Consider the following 21,905-nt stretch of genomic DNA (forward strand, 5'->3'; position numbering starts at 1 on the left):
GACTGTCTCCCCATTACTCTGGGTTTTTCCACATTATGTTCATTGCACTCAGCAATGAGCCACCACTCTACACACAGATCTCTCTCCCTAGTTGATTGGGGGGTTGGGGTGTCAAAGGATACCCCCTCTTCCCATGACTGACTCTTGCCTGGAATCCTGTGGCTCTTCTATGTCTGGCAGTCCAGAAGGCTTGTTTGTTGTTCTTTCTTGGCAGAATAACCTTCTTCCTGCCGAGTGACCACAAGACAGTCCCACCAGAGGACCTGGTCAACGACCAGCAGAGGCTGAATAGCCACCTCTGTGGCCAACCTCATATGTGGGCAGAAGCCTGGGACCAGGAGGCCTGCAACTCCAGGAACTCTTAGACCTAAGCTAGGTACAACCCACAGCCAGCCAGGCAGAGCCAGGGTAAGGACCTGCAGCTCACCAGAGCCTCAAGGGAGGGCCCTGCTTGCCTGACTGTAGGCCAGCCAGTCTGCGAGTGTGCTTGTGGTATGTATCTTGCAGTCCATGTGGGTGGCTAGGGACTGTGGGGTCATGACCTGGCTTTCCTAGCTAGCTTCTGGCTCCCCTGTGGTCAGTTTCACTTTTGACATCTGGTCAAGTTCACAGCTGGCCAGCTTCCTGCATGGCTGTTTTTACTTTCCCTTTCCAAGATCTGGGGGCAAAGGGCCCCTACCTCTTCTCCCTCCCACTTATATACTATTTGTGTGAGCTTGCTGGAGTTCTGTTAAAATTCAGGGAAAGAGTAAGGCACCAGTGGCTCTTGCCTGCTAATCTTAGATACTTTGGAGATTGAGATCTGAGGATTAAGGTTCAAAGCCAGCCCAAGCAGGAAAGTCTGTGATACTCCTTACCTCCAATGAACCAGAAGAGAGCTGAAAGTGGAAGTGGGGCTTAAGTGGCAGAGTGCCAACCTTGGGTAGAAAAAGCCAAGCAAGAGTGAGAATCTCAGTTCAAATCCCGGCTCAGGCAAATCCCATCTTAGGAGAAAATATCCAGATGCTAAAGGCTCATGCCTGTGAAACTACTGGAAAGGTTGAGGACTGAGACTGGGAGGATTGAGGTTCCTCAATCTTTGCCCAGGCCTAGGGAAAGTTCAAAAGACTCATCTCAACTAGGAAAAGCTGGCAGGAAGCATAAATAGGATTGGAGTCTGGGTATAGACTCAGGCAAAAAGCAAGGACCTATCATCAGAAATAACCAAAGTCAAAAGGGCTAGAGGCCAGGTACGGTGGCTCATGCCTGTAATCCTAGCTACTTAGGAGGCTGAGATCTGAGGATCAAGGTTCAAAGCCAGCCAGGGCACAAAAGGACCTGAGAGTCTTATCTCCAATTAACCTCTAGAAAACAGGAAATGGGGCTTGGCTCAAGAGTAGGGCAGTAGCCTTAAGCTGAGGAGCTCAGAGACAATACCCAGGCCCAGGGATAGGGTGGTAACCTTGAGCTGAAGAGCTCAGGGACAGCACCCAGGCCCAATTCAAGCCACATGACGCGCCCCCCCCCCAAAAAAAAAAGGGCTAGAGGTGTGGCTCAGGCAGTTAGCACACTCTCTCTCTCCCTCTTTCTCTCTTTCTCCAGTCCAGTCCGACATGCCTAAGTATGTGGACTGAGGAATTGAGCCCGGGTCTATGTCCTGGACCATGCCTATCTCTAAAGTGTGAATCCCTGAATTCAAATCCCAGTACTGTCACCAAAGCAAGACAAAACCAGCTTAGGGAAAAATAGGACAAGAATTTGCCAAGTTGGGAATTACACGTGGGACTGATATGTATGTACACACCATCCCAATCAAATCAAACCAGGCAATCTCTCTGCACCAATTTTTCTTTCTTTGCTATTTAATGTTTACCACTTATGTTTTATGTGTAGGTTTCAAGAGGTCCAAAGAAATGATTACACAGGATGCAAGGGGTAGGTGACAGGGGGTGTTTTGGGGGTCTGGGGCTTGCAGCTCCCAGGTAGAAGGACAAAGGGTTCCATCTTGGCCCAAAGGGTGGCAAGGAGGGGCCCCAGAACCAAACACATGCTAAACTATACTTGCAGCTTCCCACGCCCCCCCCCCCTTCCCCAGCTGCTAGGGAGAAAAATAAATACAGACTGACCACTCCCCAAGTTCCCAGGGAGAGGGGCCCGCACATGGGGCTCCTCTGGCCATCACAGACTGAGGGCTGTGAAATGCCAGCTACATCTCCATGCAATGCTTCTAGGCCCTTACGCAGACTCTGGGTGGGGAGGAAGGGCGTCCATCCGTGCACACTGCCTAGGGCTCCTTCATGCAAAATAGAGGGGGAGCCCCACTCATTCCAACAGCAAGCAAAACAGAACAGGCCGGGAAGGGGATGAAAAACCACAGAGACCTCATGCCCCTTCTGGCCATGCTAAGGAAAACAGTCCTTTGCAGGGGCCTCTAAATGTGGGGGAGCCACCCCCCCACAGGCCACAGGCCAACTTCATTCTTTCCTGCTGCGTTCCCACACTGGCCCACTTTTCTCCATTACAACCTCCTGGATGCAGCCAGCCCATACTTTGGGAAAGGGGAGGAAGGGAGCATTCCTCCACGCTATGGCCTCTGGAAGACAGACGCCTGCTCAAGCCTCGGCAGTCCTTGGCCTGCCAAAGTCGGGGGCGAAAGAAGACTGCCCAGCCTCACTCAGCTCCCTGGATGCTTCCCTGGCAGCAGCCCAGGCAGAATCCAGTCTTGGCTCCACAGAAGGAAATTCATGAAGAAAAAACAAGATATCTCATCCTGTGTGTGTCTGTGCAATGGCAGGGGTGGCCATCCACTAATTCTGACCCCTAGGGCTGGTTCTAGGCCTGGCTCCAGGTCTTTGCCAGAAAGGAGGGTACCAAGAAATGGATCACCCCATAAATGCTACCAGGACAAGCCCAAGGGGGAGGGGCAGACAGGAGGAAGCACCCCCTTCTGCAAACCCCATACCTAACCTTACTGGGATGCCATAGACCAGGCCTTGAGCCAGAAACCTCTCTCTATCAGGGAATGAGTTGAGGCTGGAGGGGGTGGGGAGAGGAGTGGACTTGGCTTCAGGACATTTCTTTGAAGGTCACCTGGTACCCTCCTCCCACTGCCACCCCCAGCCTTCCAGCAATCCCAACGCCAATCATTCAGAAAGGAAGGTGCCAGCCTATAATGGCTCCTTTTCATTGCTGGGTAGTTTTGGGCAAGTCACTGCCTCTCTCTGGGCTTCACTGCCCTGATGTAAACGAGGCAGGTAGATTAGGTTTCAAAGCTGCTTCCCACGGAGACAGACATCTGATCCTCTTCATCTTTGGCCAGGGGGGAGCAGGGAAGGACAGGGGGAGTATTTAGCTCCCTGCTTCCCAAGTTCACAGTGTAGAGTCCATGGCTCTGGTTCCTCAGTACTTCCTTCTGAGTCTCTGGGGCCTAGTCACTGCCCCCCCAGTCCGGTCCTTGGTGTCAGTGCCCCATCTGACACCACTGAGTTGGGAGGGGCTGGCCCACCCAGCAGTGGGACAAGGGAAGGAAGGCCTGAGATGGCAATTATGCGGGGCAGAAACTGGGAGGGTCCCCTCTCTTCCTAGAGATGTATGATCAGAAGTAAAGGAGGTCACTCAGGGGCAGTGACAGGGCTGTGATTTGGGGTCCTGGCCTTGGATACCTTGCACAGAGGAGCTCAGCTCTGACTGCTGGCCCACCCCAGGGGTACAGGCTCCACGGGGGACTGGCTGGAGCATCAGTCATCGGAATGCAGGGACGGGGCAGGGGCTCCCCGGTGGGCGGGCTCACACTGGGGACGTGGCTGTGGACTGGCTGCACAAGCTGTCCACAATGTCAGGTCGCTTGATGCGCTGCAGGGCGGCCACAAGAGCGTCAAGTGTGGCGCTGTCCTGGGCAGCCCAGCTGGCAAGCAGGGCTCGGACAGGACACGCCTCGTGGGTGAAGGAGTCTATGTGCTCGGGCTGGTAGCCCAGCTCACCAGCCAGGTGCCGCCAGGTTTCCCCCGCAGAGCCATTGAGTAGCTTCTCCACCTCCTCTCGCTTGGCTGGGGGCAGGCTGCTGTACAGGCCTCCTTCACCTTTGAGGGCTGCAGGGAACCAGAGGGGGTCAGCTTCTATCTGGAACCCCCCATCCCCCATGCCTGGGGTAGGACCCTAGGAGACATTCTTCTAATCTGGGATTCTTAGTCCTGCATAAGGCCAGTCTGGGGAAGGCTGTCTCACTCATTGATCCTTGCTCAAGGGTGGGGCCAGCATTATCCATTCCACCTAGCCCCTCACCCCCAGCAATTAATCAAGACAGAGAAGACAGGACTCCTCAGCTCCAGACAAGTGTCCTGGAGCCCAGCTATGGGCCACTAATTAGGGTCCCCACTTAACCAACTTGTTCCCCAGAAGTCCAAGGCAGGAGGCTAATTACAACTACTTTGGACAGTTAATGAGCCCCTAGGGGGGGAACAATTAACATGATGAGCCTGGATGCTCCTTTGCTAATGCCTCAATTTCCCAAGTCATTGAAAAGCACATCTTTCCCATTTCCTCCCCCCTCCCCCTGACCCCAACCAGGCTCTCCCATCCTTCAACCAAGACAGTTAGCCTGTCCCTCTGGCAGTCACTCCCATAGACATTATAATTTTCATTACACCAGCTTTCTGCAGCTCACCTTGGCCTGAGGCTGTCTGTGTGTGAGGCTGCTGGTCATGCAGGCTCTGGCTGTCCACAGAGATGCCACTGTCGCTGTGTAGTTTTTCTCCCTCAGGAGGGGGCGTCTGGTTCACAGGCCGGCTATTGGCTCCTTGTTTGTTCTGCTTACAACTGTTCCACCTGGAGTTAGGGGACAGGCCAGCCAGGGGGGCATGTGAGGGATTGCAATGCCAGTCTGGCTGAGCTGTCTGCTCTGATGCAAAGGGCAAGGGGTATGCATGTGCCCATAGTACCTAAGATGCTCATTTCCTCCCCCACCCTACCCTTGAGAAAAGGAGCAGCAGTACACAATCACCACTAGAGGTTCACGGAATAAACAGTTCAGACATAGAGAACTTCTCAGGAATTCTACTTTTCCCAGTCTATCCTGTATAAATGCTCCCATATGTGGGCAGCAATATACACAAGGATTTCCTCTGCAATTATAAGCAATAACAAAAATGGAAAATAAATGTTCATCAAGGAAGGCCTGGCTAAATAAATTATGATCTATCCATATTATTGAATGAGTGGTTGCAAATGATCAGATGATCTTTGTTCTGAGGAAAGTTCTCCTAAAGCAGATTAAGTAGAAAAGCATATTGTAAAATATGTACAGAACGATTCCACTGAGACCCAAAAATGCATAATCACAAGCAATGATATAAAAGACGTACATATATAATGTGTTTATACTAACAAATGCCCAGAAAATAACTGGGAAGGTTCCATTCCAAACATTCCAACTAGGAGATGAGTAGGATTTGGAGAATGAAAAGGGAAGCATTTACTTTGAGCTGTAGAAGATACTGGTCTTTGCTTAGCATGCACAAGGTCCTGGGTTTGAGCTCCAGTGTGAGATTCGGGGCGGGGGGGGGGGTGATGGGGGGAGGGTTTGGGCGCTGATCTTGTTCTCATTTTCCTAAACAAGCATGTAATTCTTTGATGATTAAACACACAAAGAGTAGAACCTGCACTTGAAACTTTAAAATACTTGTCCATACATCCTAGATTCCTGGATGTGTGTGTCACAAAAGCCCGAGGACGACATGGGAGGAAGAAGAGAAACATGTACACCCAGGTAATTGAGATGAATGGCACGGCAGGAGGGGGTAAGGCCTGAGGTGGTTGAGGGGTGAGGAAGTGAAAGGGGGTAGTAGGGTGGGAGAGAGAGAGAGATTGAAAGAGAGAGAGAGAGAGCGCTCAGCCTGTGAGTCAGAAGAGGTTGAGGCCAGTCCATGTTTCGTTCTCATCTCCACTGACCAACCATGGAATGAGTCAGTGGATGATGGATGAAGATGAGCTTTATTTGGGGTTGAGTTAAAAGAATGGGTGTGTGTTCGGGACATTTCAGAGCAAACATCCACAATGGGCCCCCATCATGCCTCTTCTCTCACCTCTTGAAGGCTATGTAGGCCACAAGGCCCACAACCACAGCAGCCAGGATGGAGCAATAGACAGGGATGAGGTTGTCCGTGGTTCCTCGGGTCACTACGGGCTGGGAGCTGCCCATCACTGTGGTAGCCACATCTGCCACTGTGCTGGCGACAATATCTTTCTCTGGAGGTACCGCAGGCTCCTGGGTGCTGGGAGCTGTACTGTCTGAGACCTCGGGGGGTGTAGACCGGGTACTCCAACGGCTAGGAATCTCTGAGGCACAGGATCACAAGAGTGAGTGCTCACCCACCAACTGCAGGTCTTTCCCTTTCTGTTCTCACCTCTTCCTGAATCCCACCCCTGGTCCTGGGTGTCCAGAGGTGGGAGCTGGGATCATGGGCATGTCAGGCTGGAAATCAGGAGGTCTAAGGCAACTCTAGCACTATGGGTGATGGGACCTCAACATCCCCACCTGGAGAACAGAACTATGGAGAGGAGTTGTTGGGTGTGGTGGCTCACTTCTGTAACCGTAGCTATTCAGGAGACTGAGATCTGAGGATCATGGTTCAAAGCCAGCCTGTGCACTAAATCCATGAGACCCTTATCTCCAATTCACCACCAGAGAACTGGAAGTGGCGCTGTGGCTCAAGGGGTAGGGCAGTGGTCTTGAGCTGACGAGCTCAGGGACAATGCCCAGGCCCAGAGTTCAAGCCCTACAACCAACAAAACAAACACACAAAAAGAACTATGGAGAGGCATGGTCTCTATGCTCCCTTCCATCTTGATCTGTGAACCTAGAGTTCTATTCTGATCTCTCTGAGTACCAGAAGCCTGGAATTGGGAGCCTGAATAGCAGGGGTGCCTTAAGTAACTTCCCTAGGTCCAGATGACAGCAGCTCTAAGAAAGATCGAAAACACCACCCATGACTGATCCCAAAGTGCTTCTTAAAGGGGCAGCGGGGTACTCAGCCCCTCTTCCTATCTCTACTGTCAGCTTCGGGGTGGAGGGTGCAGCTGGCTTGCTGCCCTTCAGCCCAGTTCCTGGACAGTGGTCAAAGCCTCTTTCCTGCCCTGCCCCTTCCCACTGACCCGGCACCTCTGCAGGTAGCCTGGGCCCCTCTTTGGCGGTATTAATAAAAGGCCTAATAAAGAGAAGGACTTTGAGGCAGGTACTGCCCACTGCCTTAAGGGTAGGAGATGGTGCCTGGCCACCCACCTAGGCCTTCTCATGTTAGCTGGGCACTGCCAGACTCTCTGGCAAGGGTCCCAGCACTTCCTGGCACAAGTGGATGGAATTTTTTCCATTCTGCCATCCAGCCAGAGGCAATGCTAGGGGTTGTGGATCTGGACAGCCTGGGGGTAACTTGTCTGGACAAAGCTGCCTATCCATCCTCACTTCCCACACCCAGGGCAGGGAGGGAAAGCAGGCAGGACATGCCAGTAGGGTAAAAGAAGAGCACCTTACTCTCCAGCTCTGCCCCATCCAGACCCATGTGCCCACCCAAGCTGGAGCTCAAGTTGCCCATTGGTCTTCTGAGGCTCAAGACAAAGATGCTTCAAAGCCCTCCATTTTCAGCACCTTCTGAGGGGTAAGGCCCCCAGATGTGAGTCTGGAATCCATCTGGCTGGCAGCAGGGAGAGGGTTGCCATCTGCTGCCCATCTCACCCTTCCCCCATCTTAGTCCTGGGAGGGGCTAGAGGGAGTAGGGCAGGAAGTGGAAGAGACACAGACAGTCCTGTCTTCTGGCAGCCCTGAACAGGGGAGGGTCTTCCGGTGGCCAGCCCAATCCAGAGGCTGCCACTACAGCTCAGCTTGGACCAATACCCCCAAACCTGAGGTGTGTCCAAAGGTGGGCATGAACCAGACTAAAGCAGAGATGAAAGGGGCCACTAAGGGACAGGCCACATTGAAGACAGTGCTGGCTGGCTATGGTTCTAGGGTTCACTTTCCCTCACCTCTCCAACCTCTCTGACAGGGTGGGGATGAGATCCAGATGTGGCCATGTCCGCTAACATTTTAACCCACTAAGCCTCTGGCAAGTCCCCACAGCCATTTCCGGAATGGGAGCTATCAGACTCTGTGGTGGAGAGACCAGGTTACCTGTCCTAAACTTTTACTGGGGATAAGGGGTGGGGGGTGGGGTGGGGGATGGGGTTGGGGGGTGGGAGGCCTCTGCCCCAAGGGTGGGTGAGTCACCCTGTTGATACCTGAAATGTATATGCAGGAAAGCATGTTACACAGGACTGGAGGGAGGGCAACGAAACTGAGAATCAAATTCCATTTCCTGAAATGGACCCTCAGTCCTGGAGCTGACATGTAGCCCTTCTCTAGAAGCCAAACAGGACACACATTCCGCAGGGGTACCCTTCTTCTTGAAGGTGGCTGGGCAAGTGGGGTGAAATTCACAGATTCTGGAAGGAATCTGCGAAGGCTGGGTGGAGTACCTGCCTCTCTTTCAGCCACTTCTAGTCTTTACCCTAACCACACCCCCTGACTTGTTAGCTCCCCACCCCTCACCCCTTACCAGTCCTGACTTGCTCACGCAGCCAAGCTACCCACTTGCCTGCCACCTGGCTCCGCTAATTTTCTCCCTGCTCTGCCTGGCGCCTGATGCCACTTGTCTGTCTCCTGGCCCAGGGCAATGTCTATCACAGCTACATTGGGGTCAACGCCCCATTCCTCTCCCACCCTCTCCCTAGTTCAGGAAGCTTCAAACACACACCAGCATAGTCTAGCTTTAGTCCTTCTCTACCCTTGGTTCCCTAACTGAGCTCACAGTACTGGGAGGGCAGGATCAGGATATGGGAGGGCTAAGTGGATCTGATTGGATCATTTAGAGGCCCCCCAAGGGCAGGGGACCTCCCTCATCAAAAGGAGGCAAACTGAAAGTAGAAGTTGTGCTGCCTCTGCCTCTACCAGTCGGTCGTGGGGGGTGGGGAAGAATTTCCAAAGCCAGAATTGTCTGCTTTCTCGGCTGGAAGCTAGACCAAGAGACCCCTCCTCAATCTTCAGACTGGAGCCAAGATTGTCTCTGTCTGCCCAGGCTGAGATCTACTCTTCTCTTTAGGGTCACAAGGTTAAGGTGGGTATTTCCAACTCTCCTGAACTATATGTACCCACTATCCTCCACAGATCTAGGCATGCCACACACCTGTGTGTGTGTGTGTGTGTGTGTGTGTGTGTGTTACTGGGATTTGAACTCAGGGCCTCTTACTGGCACAGACTAGATCTCCAGTCTTCTATTTGACTTCGTCTCACAACATAATCTATATCTAACTGCTCTAAAGACTTGACTCCATCTCCAGATAGCACAAGGGAAGCCATCCAGCTACATTCGTGCTCTGATAACTACATGCCCAGTGAGAGAGGCCCAGTGAGAGACCCCCGAGTCCAGAGATGAGAGCAACCACCCTGGTGGCACTCAGATACTGACAGGGTGAACTCCAGACTATGTTCTAGAGCCATCAGACAACATGAACCTAGACCAAGCCTCAGAGCCAAAGGATTGCCACTCCTCCAGATCCTGCTGTCCCTTTTCACCTCAGAATGCTTGTCTCAGATGACACAGACCTGTTCCAGCAGCTGTGGCTCTCTTCCAGTCACTAGCTGCTACCAGACCAATAACTAGCTGGCATGGTCCTGAATGAGATCCCGAAACTGAGTTACAAGGAAGTAACTTAATTGTGCCCAAAGGGATAAGAGTGCTGGCTTCCTCGGGGCCAGGAGTTTGGCCTAGTGGTAGAGTGCTTGCCTAGCATGCACGAAGACCCGGGTTCGATTCTTCTGGAAGTGGTGCTAAGGCTCAAGTGGTAGAGCTCTAGCCTTGAGAAAAATACAAGGACAGTGCTTAGGCCCTGAGCTTAAGCCCAGGACTGGCAAAAAAAAAAAAAAAAGTGCTGGCTTTCTCAATGCTTAGTCCACTGGGCCATCATTATGAAGGTCCTGTGATGAGGGCAGGATTCAGGCGCAGAGAGGGCATTGATGCTCATACCTGGAGTCCTAGCGACTAAGGAAGTTGAGATATGCGAGTTATGGTTCAAAGCCAGCCCAGGCAGGAGAGTCTGTGAGAGTCTTATCTCCATTCGCCAACAAAAAGGCTGGAAAGTGGAGGTGTGACTCAAGTGGTAGAGCACCAGCCTCGAGTGAAAAAGTTAAGGGACAGGACCTATACTTTAAATTCAAGTTCCAGTACCATCACAGAGAGTCAGAGAGAGTTGAGGGGGAGGAAGGGGAGGAAGAAGAGGAGGAGAGGAAAAGGAGGAGGAGAAGGAGGAGAAGGAGAAGGGGAAGGGGAAGGAGAGGAAGAGGAAAAAGGAGAAGGAAGAGGAAGAAGAAGAAGGAGAAGAAGAAGGAGAGGAGAAAGAGGAAAAGGGAAGGGAAAGGAAAGGAAGAAAAAAGGAAAGGAAAGGAAAAGAGGAAAGAAAAAGAAGAAAAATGTATTTACTAATTTATTAGTAAATTTATTCCCTAAAGTCACAGAACTGTCTGGGAAGGCCTGGCAGGGGCCTTCCTGACCCCCTCCCCATGTGGGGATAGGGTCCTTACAACTCCAGTGCCCCAGTGTCCCCATCCTCCACCCCACTGCACTCACCCTCGCACTCAGCATCTGTCCAGCGTGTGCACTCACGCAGCAGGCGTTCGGTGTCCTCGCACACCGTGCAGGGCAGGCACGGGTCCACGTGGTTGGCCTCATCAGAGTATGTGCCATCGGGGCACTCCTCACACACGGTGTTCTGCTTGTCCTGGCATGAGAACACGAGGCCCGAGCCAGCCTCACACACGCTGCAGGCCTCGCAGCGGCCTGTCACCTCGTCTTGGTAGTAGCCATAGGCACAGCGGCACACGGCATCGTCTGCCTCTACACACGGCGCAGACATGCTCTGCAGTCCCACACACTCTGTGCAGGGTTTGCATGGCTCAGTGGCACTCACCACATCAGAGAATGTCACACCTGAGAAGAGGGGGAGGCAGGGAGGCAGCAGACAGTTAACTTAGGCAGGTGGGGTGTAGGGACTACAGGCCCTGCCTCTCCATCACCTGACAGGGCCCTTGCTTCACTCTCGATTTCTCACTGACTCCCATTTTCTTCCCATGAATCCTTGATCCCCACAAGCTGGTGGCAGCTGACTGGGAGGAGAGCCAGGAGCCCCATCCTCTAGGTCCCAGCAGAGCTGGCCCTGGAGGAGGCCCGCAGGAGGGGTAACCCAGCTGGTGCTGGTAAATTCCTTGGCAAAACATCTTAGAGAGTTCCCAGCATGATTAAGGAATAATCTGAGCATGGCCCACACCCAGCCCTTCCCTCCTGCTAGAGCTGGGCTGTATACACTCAGTCCAGGCACTAGGGGCCCTCCCCAGGGAGCCTCTGCCTCGGCTGACGTGCAGTACCAGTCACCAGGTAAAATGTCAGGTGGGGCCCCAAGTGAGAGTGACTAGATCTAGACGGGAGAATTTCCCCACCCATTATGATAGTCCACAGGCCAGGCCAGAGGGCTTGGCTCTGGAGAAGTGGGAACAAGACTCTAGGCAAGATCATTCAGGTACAGCAGGAAGGATCAAAGCTAGAAAGCAAAGAAGGGTTGGCATATACTGTTCAGTGACCTCTCCTGGCATGAAGATCACTCTTGAGTCACACTCTGTTAACTAATGGAAACGAGCTCCGGCATAAGGGAGCGCCTATGCAGAGATCGAAACAGGAACAGAGGCAGGGTCTCTTTCTTACTGGGTGGAAAACTCCACCAGTTGAGGAGGGGCTCCAAAGAGTTAGGATCCTGAAAAGTAAGGAATGCTGGGAATGTGGAAACCAAAGAAGAAAGTCTACGGGAGGAAAATGGGGATCTGATGCCATCTCAACACCATCATCAGGTGATAAGCCCCAGGTCTTCTCCCAGAGGGTAGAAGAAGGGAAGTTGGGGAAAGCAGAAAAATCCAGAGAGATGTGAAAGGGGCAGACACAAGGGCAGAGAACAGAGAAAGGGAATGGCCTAGGGGCACAGTGAATTCTAGTAAATCCCCCCAGAAGAACCCTCAGTTTCTTTTTGGAGAACAGGCAGATCTAGATTCAAAACACTATTCCATATTATCTGTATGACTGGTAAATGTTTCATGTAATCTCTCTGAGCCTTCTTTCTTTGTCAAATAGAGAGTAATAACCAGGCATGGGGTCATGGGCACCTGGGAGGCTCAGCCAAGAGGACTGAGTGCTCAAGTTTAGCTAAAGAAGGTGAAAGACAGAGACAGTTTCTCAATATTTAAAAGAAAGTATGAGGGAGGGAGGGGAATAACGGCCACAAGTAAGAGAAGCTCAGTGATTCCATATTTGACACATAGTAGGGAGCTTATGAAGGCTGGGCCCTGGGTGAGGGATATGGTAAGTACAGTGAACTTTGGTGATAGCGATACAGACACTAAAAAGCTCAACAGCTGAGGCAAGTTATTCAATCTCTACAAACAAGAGAATCCTGTCCGGTGGGCATGTGAAAGGGGTGGGTCTAGTTATACTAGAGGGGAAGAGGAAAGCCCTGCTCCTGGGAAAATACAGAAATTAGCAGAAAGCTCCTGGGAGAGAGGTTTAGGTGGTGTGAAAAATGTGGTCGTTTTTGGCAGAGCATGAAGGCAGGAGCTTAATAGGTTTCCTTGTGGAAACATTTTGAGGATAGAGGGAAAGTCCACTGGGGTCTCCATCCCATAAAATGGGCTTGTAAAGACAGCCTGTTAACACAGCTGGGGGGAGGGAGGGGACAGTGGGGGAGGGGAAGGGGAATGGTCCTCCAGCAGCCCTGGAGCTGACTTCTGCCTCCTTCCTCCTTCCCAGAGAGTCCTGATTGAGCCCCTCTTGAGTTTGACACCCCACTTTCTGCTGAAAAACCCCTGGACAGGAAGCAAAGGGGGTCAGTCTTAGGAGACTCAGCCCCAGAACACACAGTTAGACTGGAATCCAGGTACCCAAAACCCAGGGAAAGTGACAGACCTTCCCAAGAATTAAAAGTCACAAGCACCAAAGCACAAAGGTGGAACACTGTGTTTGAGGAACAGTAATATATAGGGGTTCCCTGATGGCTGGACTGGTAGAGTGGAGACATCTGGAGGTAAGCCCACCTGATGTGCTCAAAGTTACCAGCCAGTCCTGTACTCTGCTCTCAGCAGTGTTAAAGAATTAGTGGAGGCTGGTTCTCTGGCCCTCCAGGAGGGCACTGAACACCAGGTAGACGGAATACAGGATGTGGCCAGCAGCTGTCAGAGAAAGGTCCCTTACCTAGTTCCTACACAGTAATTAAAGCCAGTGCCAGTGGTTCACACCTGTAATTCTAGCTACTCAGGAGGCAAGGATCTGAGGATCACTGCGTAAAGCCAGCCCAAGCAGGAAAGCCTCCAATTAACCATCAAAAAGCCACAAGTGGAACTGTGGCTCAAGTGGTAGAGTGCTAGCCTCAGCACTCAGGTCCTGAGTTCAAGTCCCAGGACTGCCATAAAACAAAACAAAACAAAAAGCAGCAATTGAGCACTACAAGGTCCATGGGGCAGAATTCCAAAGAGCACAAAGGATATTAAACCAGACTAGGATAAAAGGGGCTCAGCCCTGCTGTCCCTCTGCCTCTGCCACGCAACAGCTCTATAAGATAGCAGGGGATTCCTGCAGCTTCTTCCCACCCTGACCCCATGGCACCCCAAGAAAGGAGGTCCTCGTAGCTCTCCAGCCCCTATTACTGCTGCTTGGAAAGCCTGCTGGGCTTCCTCAGTCCCCAAGCTGGAGCACAGTCGGCCTGGGGGAGGGGCAGCCACACCCTCCCAGAATCCCCAAGGTCAGTCTCCAGGGCAGCCAGGATTTGATCTTCCTGCCCTTCCCCCCAAACCCACGGAAGGTAAGTTGCAACCATTGATTTCGCAGTGCAGAAGATATTTTTAGCTGATCTTAGCATCAGCTTCTTCTCCCTGCCTGGCCACACATTTCCACAGGTCTCTCTGCTTGGGGGCTGGGAAGGGGTACCTCTGGGGATCCCTCACCAGATTCCCCCTCCTCCTCCTGCATTCCTTCCACTCTCAGCTGCTGTTCTCTGCCTCCTATATTGGGTCACAGCCATTTCTGGTGACCATCCTAGAAGCACATACAAGGATTCCATGGAGCATCCTCACTCCCCTCTCCCACCCTTCCCCATCACCAGTACTCACTGTCCAGGCAGGGCTCGCACACAGTCTGGTTGGCTCCACAGGGCTGGGCCACACCCTCACCCAGGTTGCAGGCTTTACAACACTCCCCGCTGTGTGTGTACAGGCCAGTGGGGCATGCCTCCTGGGCACTTCCGAGAGACACCTAGGTTGGGGGAGATCAGAGGGTCAGACTGGCAGGAGAGGAGGTTGTCTTCCGTTGGATCAAAAGCCCCTTCCTAATGCTTTCTATTGGAACCACCTGGGCTGGGATGAGCTCACCAGGGAGGCATTAGACACATCAAAGCTGGTGGAAAGGGAGGCAGTGGGAGGGACTACTGTGGGACCCCGCAGGCTGCTGGGGCGAGAGGGCAGAGCCTCCAGTGCTAACCTTCTGCACAGTTCACCTTGGGGTTACAGCCCCTACTGGAATCCCATGTGGGAGAAGGCAGCCTGGGACCCAGCAGCGGCCTTCCGGCAGCACATCTTCCTGAAGGGTTGGACAGGTTGCAACTTGAGCAGGGATCTCAGCCAAGGGGGCCAGCAGAGCTCAAATCTGGCTCAAACTCCACTTGCTAAGCTTCACACCTGCACAGCTGTATTTACCCAGAAAGGGGGCCTTTTGTCCTAACAAAGGCTAGCAGGGCCTTTGGACAGGTCCTTAATTCCACATATTAAATATCAAACGGGAGGTATGTGTGCCCAAGAGGAAAAGGCAGAGGGCTGGGGTCTTGGATTCAAATTCCGACTCAGCACTGGAGTTGTGGACTACCCCATTCTCCCTCTTGGAGTTTTCATTTCTCCACAGATAGAGATGGCGACAGCTTGGTGCCAGGGCAAAGAACCAGCCAATGGGTGAGAGTCTGGCGCCAAGGCAGGGGAAAGGGGCGTCTGTTATCAATGAAAGCTGCTGCTCTCACCACCCAGCTTCCCTGTCTCACCAGGGTTTCATTTCCAGCCATGAGCCCTCCCCCATCCCTAGGCCTCCTATGTGGCCACTAGGATCAGAGCTGCAAGCAGGGGAAAGGGGAGTCAGATTCCTGCCACTGAAGCGTCTTTGCTCATGGATGGAACAATTTAGCACCAGATTCCCCAGAGAGGGGATGGTGGAGGCTTGCTTTATATTTCTGCTCCTTACAAAACAATCTTAATGTCTAATAAAACTCCAAAGGCTGCTAGGCTGGCTCCAGACAATATGGACCCCATTGATGCTGAGAAGCAAAGACGACAGAGAGAGAGAGCGGGGAGGTGGGGAGGGAGAGATCCATAAGGTCATTTTGAGGCATTCCTTCTCTTCTATGCTAGCTATATTGCAGCCAAGAAACTTCCTTCCCTATAGGTTAAAAAAACAAAAACAAAAACAAAACTCTGCAGTCTCCTCAACCCACAGCCTGGTAGAGAAGGAGGGGAGACAGGAGATACACAGGTAGCAGTGCGGTTTCCATGAACCCAGAGGTACAGGCAGCAGAGGGAGTTGCCACCACCTCCCTCAAGGTGGCAGCGTCAGCATCTGCAGACCAGTGTCTCAGGATCCCAGATGTTAGGCTTTCCCCGAGAGGAGATTCCAGAGGGTCTGTCCTGATTTCCTTTCATCACTTAGGGCCTCGATTAAATATCACTTCCTCAAGGAAGTGGTCTATTCTTTCTCAGCCTGACACTTCAGATTCCTTCACCCATCAGCTCCCTGAGGGCAGGGTCTGGCACAGTCCCTAGCAGGCTTGTAGCTAGGACCTCCAGTACATAATAATGGAATTTAAGAACATGAGAACACAATATGCGCTCTGTTGTCTGCAGTGTCTAAAGGGTCACGGGAATGCCATTGTCACCATCAAATGGATTTTCTCTTCACTGTGGGGGCCTTGCCTTTGTCTCTGGAGCATACCTTCATGGTTTCCACATGACTCAGGGACTCACTGTTTATACCAGGGATTATTCTGGGCTGCAATGCAGCCCATACTCTGGCTCTGGTGTTCCTTATAACTAATTACCATGATTTTTGTCCTTTTTACTTGTCCTGTCAGCTTTTTCATAGGCTGTCTGTCCTTCCCCCTTCCTGTCAAGGTGGCAGTTGTCATTTCTTGTGGCTACCAACATGTGACTGAAGCAGCCCCTCCCCCCCAGCATCCTAAGTCTAAAGGAAGGAATCTTTAGAAAGAAAGATAATAGCCATTGGCTTGGACAGAAAGATCCGGAAGTGGGAGCTGGCCTGGGAGGAGCTTCCTCCTCCCTCCCCCTCTCTCTCCTGCTTCCATGGCCCTGACTGCTGGCCCATCACTTAGGCGCTGAGTGGTCTGGGATAGGTTTTGAGCTTCTCTGTGCCTCTGTTTCTTCACTATATTAGGGAATCGTGATAGTACCTGCCTCATGCTGAAATGTTAAATGAGTGAGCAAGGAGTAGGTCAGGAAACCTACTCTCACCTTACCTCTGATCCTTCTCTTAAGACCTATATTTGGAGTTCAGGTTATATGTTTGAGCTTGCTTGATGTTTCCTTATAGCAGGTCTGCTACTTACTTAATACTATGTAGACTTTAGCCTCCCTAGACTGTTTCCTCATCTGAAACATGAACTGATTATAACTACATCACAGGGTTGTTGTGAGAAGTAAACAAAATTATTCATGCAACCATGACTAATATATACTAGGAGTTCAATCAACATTGGTTACTAAAGAAGTAGCTGATTTAGAAGCTATGAGCTGCTGACCCCTGGCAGGGAATAGAAGGAGGGAAAAGCTTGGAAGTCAGGAAGGCGTGACTAGAGTTCAGGCTAATTGCCCTGAAATCAGATCCAAAATGGCCCATTTCTCAAAAAGACAAAACACTTGCCTGCAAGTTATATTATACTTAATTCACTTCAAAGTTAGAATGATCCAGACATTCTTCTAAAATGTTTACACTCTATTTTTTGGACTCAGTACCTGATACTTTCACGCACTGGCTGTCGCTCTGCCAGCTGAGACACACCTCTAAAACCTCCTTTTCCCCCCCATTTCTGATGGACAAAATCTAGAACATACCAAAATGAAAGTATTTACATTTACAAGTGCTTATGCTAGTCTGTCTTGACACTTACAACTTCAGCAAAGTTTCCTTAGTGATCCAGCCTGAGGCTCAACTTCAGAGGGATAACTATGGAGAAGAATCAGTGTTCAAACACCTGAAGAGCTGGGCATGGGAGTTTGGTCCAGTGGTAGGGTGCTTGTCTAGCATGCACGAAGACCTGGGTTCAATTCCTCAGTACCACATACATAGAAAAAAGTCAGAAGTGGTACTGTGGCTCAAGAGGTAGAGCTCTAGCCTGGAGAAAACCCAAGGACAGTGCTCAGGCCCTAAGCCCAAGGCCCAGATTGGAAAAAGAAAAAATTTAAAAAATAAAACCTGAAGGGCCTTAGGTGCATACAAGTCCAGGAGAGGGCCTGATACATCCTTCTGGAGAGCAGTTGTGGGTAGCTAATTCCCCAGACTTAACCTGCAGTAGGGGTGAGAGGATCAGTTCCAAAACATAGGGCAAGCAGGACACGGAAGGCTCACACTTGTTATCCTAAGTTAGTCAAAGATCTGAGGATCAAGTTTCAAAGTCAACCTGGGCAGGAAAATCTGAGTCTCTTATCTCCAGTTAACTACCAGAAGTGGCTCTGTGGCTGGAAATGGTAGAGCACAGTGCCCAGGCCCCAAGTTCAAGCTCCACAACTGAAAAAAAGAAAAAAAGACATAGAGGACAAGATCTAACCTGTAGGTCTGGTGGAAACTCAGGGCTATCCCTCCTTTGATGATCTGGGAGTTGGGAGAAGGGAGGGCAGCTAGAGTGAGCTGGGAGCAGGGCCTCTGGATTTCAGTGAGGGCACCTCTAGTTATGAATCAAGGAAGCTTGGTCCCTCATCTGAAAATCTGGAGGATTCAGGTTCCTGCATTATAAAAATAGGAATGGGGGGGGGGGGGGCTGGGAGTTTGGCCTACTGGTTAAAGTGCTTGCCTAGCATGCATGAAGACCCAGGTTCGATTCCTTGGTACCACATACATAGAAAAAAGCTGGAAGTGGTGCTGAGGCTCAAGTGGTAGAGCTCTAGCCTTGAGAAAGTCCAAGGACAGTGCTCAGGCCCTGAGCTCAAGCCCAGGACTGGAAAAAAAAATAGGAATGGGGGCCAGGAGTTTGGCCTAGTGGTTAAAGTGCTTGCCTAGCATGCACGAAGACCGGGTTCAATTCTTTGGTACCACATATATAGAAAAAGCCAGAAGTGGTGCTAAGGCTCAAGTGGTAGAGCTCTAGCCTTGAGAAAGTCCAAGGACAGTGCTCACGCCCTGAGCTCAAGCCCAGGACTGGCAAAAAAAAAAAAATAGGAATGATTGCTGGGTGCTGTGGCTCATGCCTGTAATCCTAGCTACTCAGGAGGCTGAGATCTGAGGATCTCCGTTGGAAGCCAGCCCAGGCAGGAAAGTCTGTGAGACTCTTATCTCCAACAAACTACTCAGAAAATGTCAGACATGGCTCTGTGGCTCTATGGTAGAGTGCTAGCCTTGAGCAAATGGAGCTTAGGGACAGCACCCACAGCCGGAGTTCAAGCCTCAAGACCTTAAAAAAAAAAAAAAAGAATGATTAAATTTTCCTTTCTAGGAGCTTCTGAGGACTAACACTAGACAAAATACCAAGGGTGGAAGAGCACACAGTAGGTACTCAACAGATGTTATTCCAGCTTCTCTACCTCTTCCCCTAGCAAGGAACCGGGACGTGGGGGGGGTAGTGGGAGGGGTCCCTTCTCTGGCTGAGCCATCACCCCCCTTCACTCGTGCCGGCTGCTCAGGCCCGCCTATCTGCTGTCCTCTTCGCGGCATCCCTATTAGGCGCATTAGCCAGGCCCGCAGCTCCTGTTACAGACGTCTGAATGACAAAGTGCCTCCATTACCGGCGCGGCCCCGCCAGCCGACCCGCCGGGACCCGCTCTGGTTTCAGCACTTTCGCCAAGGCCCAGGAAGAAACTCGGACCTCCAGGGTGGACAGGGCTGCCCCAGACGGCGGCCCCCGAGAGGAGGTCGAGGCAGGAGCCGGCAGGACCGGAGAAGGGGGTCCCAAGACCCCCACGCCCCGCTCCCCTCCTGCTGCGTCTCTTCTGAACTCGGGGACGCCCGCTCTTACCCTGCTCCACCAGATCCTCCGTCCTTGCACCTCCCAGGTGTGAAGGACAGGCAACCCCAGTCCCTCCTCTTGTCCTTCCTCTCTGCCTCCTACCCCCGGCTCAGCAGCATCCCTCACCACTCATGTTAGTCAGCAAATGATCCTGTAGTCACCCCAAATCTCCGGATAGAGCCACAGGTACTGATAGCTCCAACGAACCAGGGCTCAGCTTTGAGGATGGGGTCAGAATCCAGAGAGGTTTCCGGTCCCCCCACCCAGGTTGTGTCAATTCCCGGCCCCCTCTCTACCCCATAGAGAAACGCAGCCCTGGAGCAGAGCAGGAACGCCCAGCATAAGTAGCAGGTGTGTGTGGTGTGTGTGTGTGTAGTGGGGGGTAACAGAGATGGAATCAGGTGTATGAGAGGTGGGGCGCGCAGACACATGAATCTAACCCAAAAGTTGCTTGTAAGATCCTGGCCAAGTTGTTTAAACGATCAGAACTTCAGGATCCTTTATCGGTAAAATGGGGTGCTTGGGGTGTAAACAATCAGCGGCAAGTTGCAGGGAGAAGGCAGGGCGTCACTTGCTTTGCCAGGCCGAAGGTACCCGTTAGCGATACCCAAAGGACTTAGGAGGATCTGCCGACCTGGGCCGAGTCGGTACGTCTGGACGATCACCGGACAGACCCGAGGTCTCCTGGTCTCCGTACAGACTCAGTGGCTTCTACCCAAAGCCCCGCGGGGTGCGTGAGGGATCGGGAAAGGGAAGCGCGGTGGGCGCGGCGCTGGGGTGAGCCCGAGACGCGCGCGAGCCGCTGCGCCCCGCGATCCGCCGCCCCGCAGTGCCCCCTGCCGGCCGCCTTCGGGCCCCGCGGCCGCGAGCGCTGCGCGGCCGGGACGGTCACCGCCTAGAGCATCTTAGCGCTCGCTCCGCACCCTCAAGACGTGACGGTGGTCAGGCCTCGTCAGGGGACGCCCGTTCCACCCATCCACCCATCCACCCATCCATCCATGCATCCATTCACCCATGCATGCATGCATGCATGCATGCATCCATCCATCCATCCATCCATCCATCCATCCATCCATCCATCCATCCATCCTGATCAGCTACGCAGTTTCAGGACGTGTGAGCACCCAGGCAGAGAAGTTCGCCGGCCTCGGGCAGGGAAGCCCGGAGCGGGTTCGCCCCGGAGAAGTGGGCGCTCTCATTCCCAGCCCGGGGATATCCGGCCGCAATTCCCGGACTGGGCGAGGCTGGGAGAAAGAGCGCAAGAACAGGCGCGGGAAACGTCTGCGCCTCCGCTCGGGCTGGCGGGGCTCTCGGCACTTTAGGGTACGCACCCGCTTTTTCCCTTGGCCTCTGCCTCCCTTTTTCTGCCCTCCTCCCTCTTCAGCCCTTTTCCCGCTCCCCAATCTCTCTTTCCTATGCCCCTCCTCCGCATTGTCTGGCCAGTCCCCATTGTCCATGCCTGGTCCCCTCGGCCTCCAGCCCCTCCAACCTCCTCCCCCCCATTGTTCCATCCACTCGTCCCCGCCCCAGTCCTGCTCGCCCCTCACACCTCCCTTGTCCTGGCCTCATCTCCCCCCTACCCCGTCCCCTCCTTCCCTCCCTCCCGACTCCCCAGAGACCAAGATGCTGAAGGAGAAAGTCCCCATCAAAGTCTCGGCATACGGGACCCTCTCTCAGAGACCCGAGATGCCCGGGACCTTCTCCTGGTGCCCCCTCCCCCGCTGCGCCCGGGGACCGGCACTCGAGCGCCAGTCTCGCTGCCATCTCTACCCTGGGACTTTCAGGGTCGACTCTGAGCGTCCTGGGCGCTTCTCCGCGGGTCCCGGCATCCGCGCTCCTATTCGTTACCCAGTTCCGGCGTCTGGGACACTCGGTTGTTGGTGGGGTGGCTGCGTCCGGAGCCCATGGCTCCGATCCCAGGGAAGGGAGCCGGCGTCCCTCCGGCTGGCACTCACCCCCAGCAGCAGCAGCAGCAGCAGCGGGCGCGGCCGGTCCTCGGCGCGGCCAGCAGCACCTGCCCCCATCGCCAGCTTCCCGCGAGCGCCCAGCTCCCCGCTCGGGTCCGAAGCTCGGTGCGCTCTGCGCACGGACGGAGCTGCGCGGCGCCCAGAGCCCGCCACCCGCCGGAGCCGCCCGAGGCTCCGCTCGCTCTGGCTGCGGACCCGAGCCGCTGGGTGAAGCCAATGCGGCGGCCCCGCCTCCTCCCCGCCCAGCCCAGCCCGCCCACCCCCGGAACCGCGCCCGCCCGCCGGGCTCAGCGGCCCGGGGATGGGGAACCAAGAGGAGGAGGGGAGGAGAACCACGGGGTGGGCGGGGGGGGGGGGCGACGCCAAGCTCGCACGCTTCACTGCCGCTTCTCCACTCCAGGATCACTGCATCTCGCTATCCGGTGCACTCCGAGTGCTGCTCCCGTCGGTCTAAATGCTGTGGGTTCCTGGGCCCGGGAGACCCGCCTCAGTTCCCAGTCCTCTACCTCCAGCTGCAGCCGCCTGCAAAGCTCACTCTCTACCCATCTCACACCTGCCTCTGGCTTTCCATGCTTCCTAGTGTCTGACTCCCTAACACCCATCCGGTATCGAAAGAATGCCCTCGGCCCTCCT

General features: G+C 53.3%; 1 protein-coding gene across 1 annotated transcript; it reads right to left on the reverse strand.

The window, feature by feature from the left end:
- Positions 1-1,838: 1,838 nt before the first annotated feature.
- Positions 1,839-21,411, reverse strand: Ngfr (nerve growth factor receptor). Its single transcript, XM_090350649.1, has 6 exons — positions 21,261-21,411; positions 14,207-14,348; positions 10,632-10,991; positions 6,060-6,312; positions 4,643-4,803; positions 1,839-4,067 (listed from the first exon to the last, which is right to left on the reverse strand). The coding sequence occupies exons 1-6, from the start codon at positions 21,327-21,329 to the stop codon at positions 3,766-3,768; spliced, it is 1,287 nt and encodes a 428-aa protein (XP_090206775.1). The 5' UTR covers positions 21,330-21,411; the 3' UTR covers positions 1,839-3,765.
- Between the last annotated feature and the right edge of the window lie 494 nt (positions 21,412-21,905).

Source organism: Megascapheus bottae, chromosome 17, assembly GCF_031878675.1.
Source record: "Megascapheus bottae isolate mThoBot1 chromosome 17, mThoBot2.hap1, whole genome shotgun sequence".
Classification (NCBI taxonomy): Eukaryota; Metazoa; Chordata; class Mammalia; order Rodentia; family Geomyidae; genus Megascapheus; species Megascapheus bottae.

Coding starts and splice junctions, on each gene's coding strand:
- Ngfr (XM_090350649.1), bottom strand. CDS start 21,329: ATGGGGGCAGGTGCTGCTGGCCGCGCCGAGGACCGGCCGCGCCCGCTG. Junction 4,804..6,059: donor GCCTACATAGCCTTCAAGAG/GTGAGAGAAGAG, acceptor CCCTAACTCCAG/GTGGAACAGTTGTAAGCAGA. Junction 4,068..4,642: donor ACAGACAGCCTCAGGCCAAG/GTGAGCTGCAGA, acceptor GGTTCCCTGCAG/CCCTCAAAGGTGAAGGAGGC.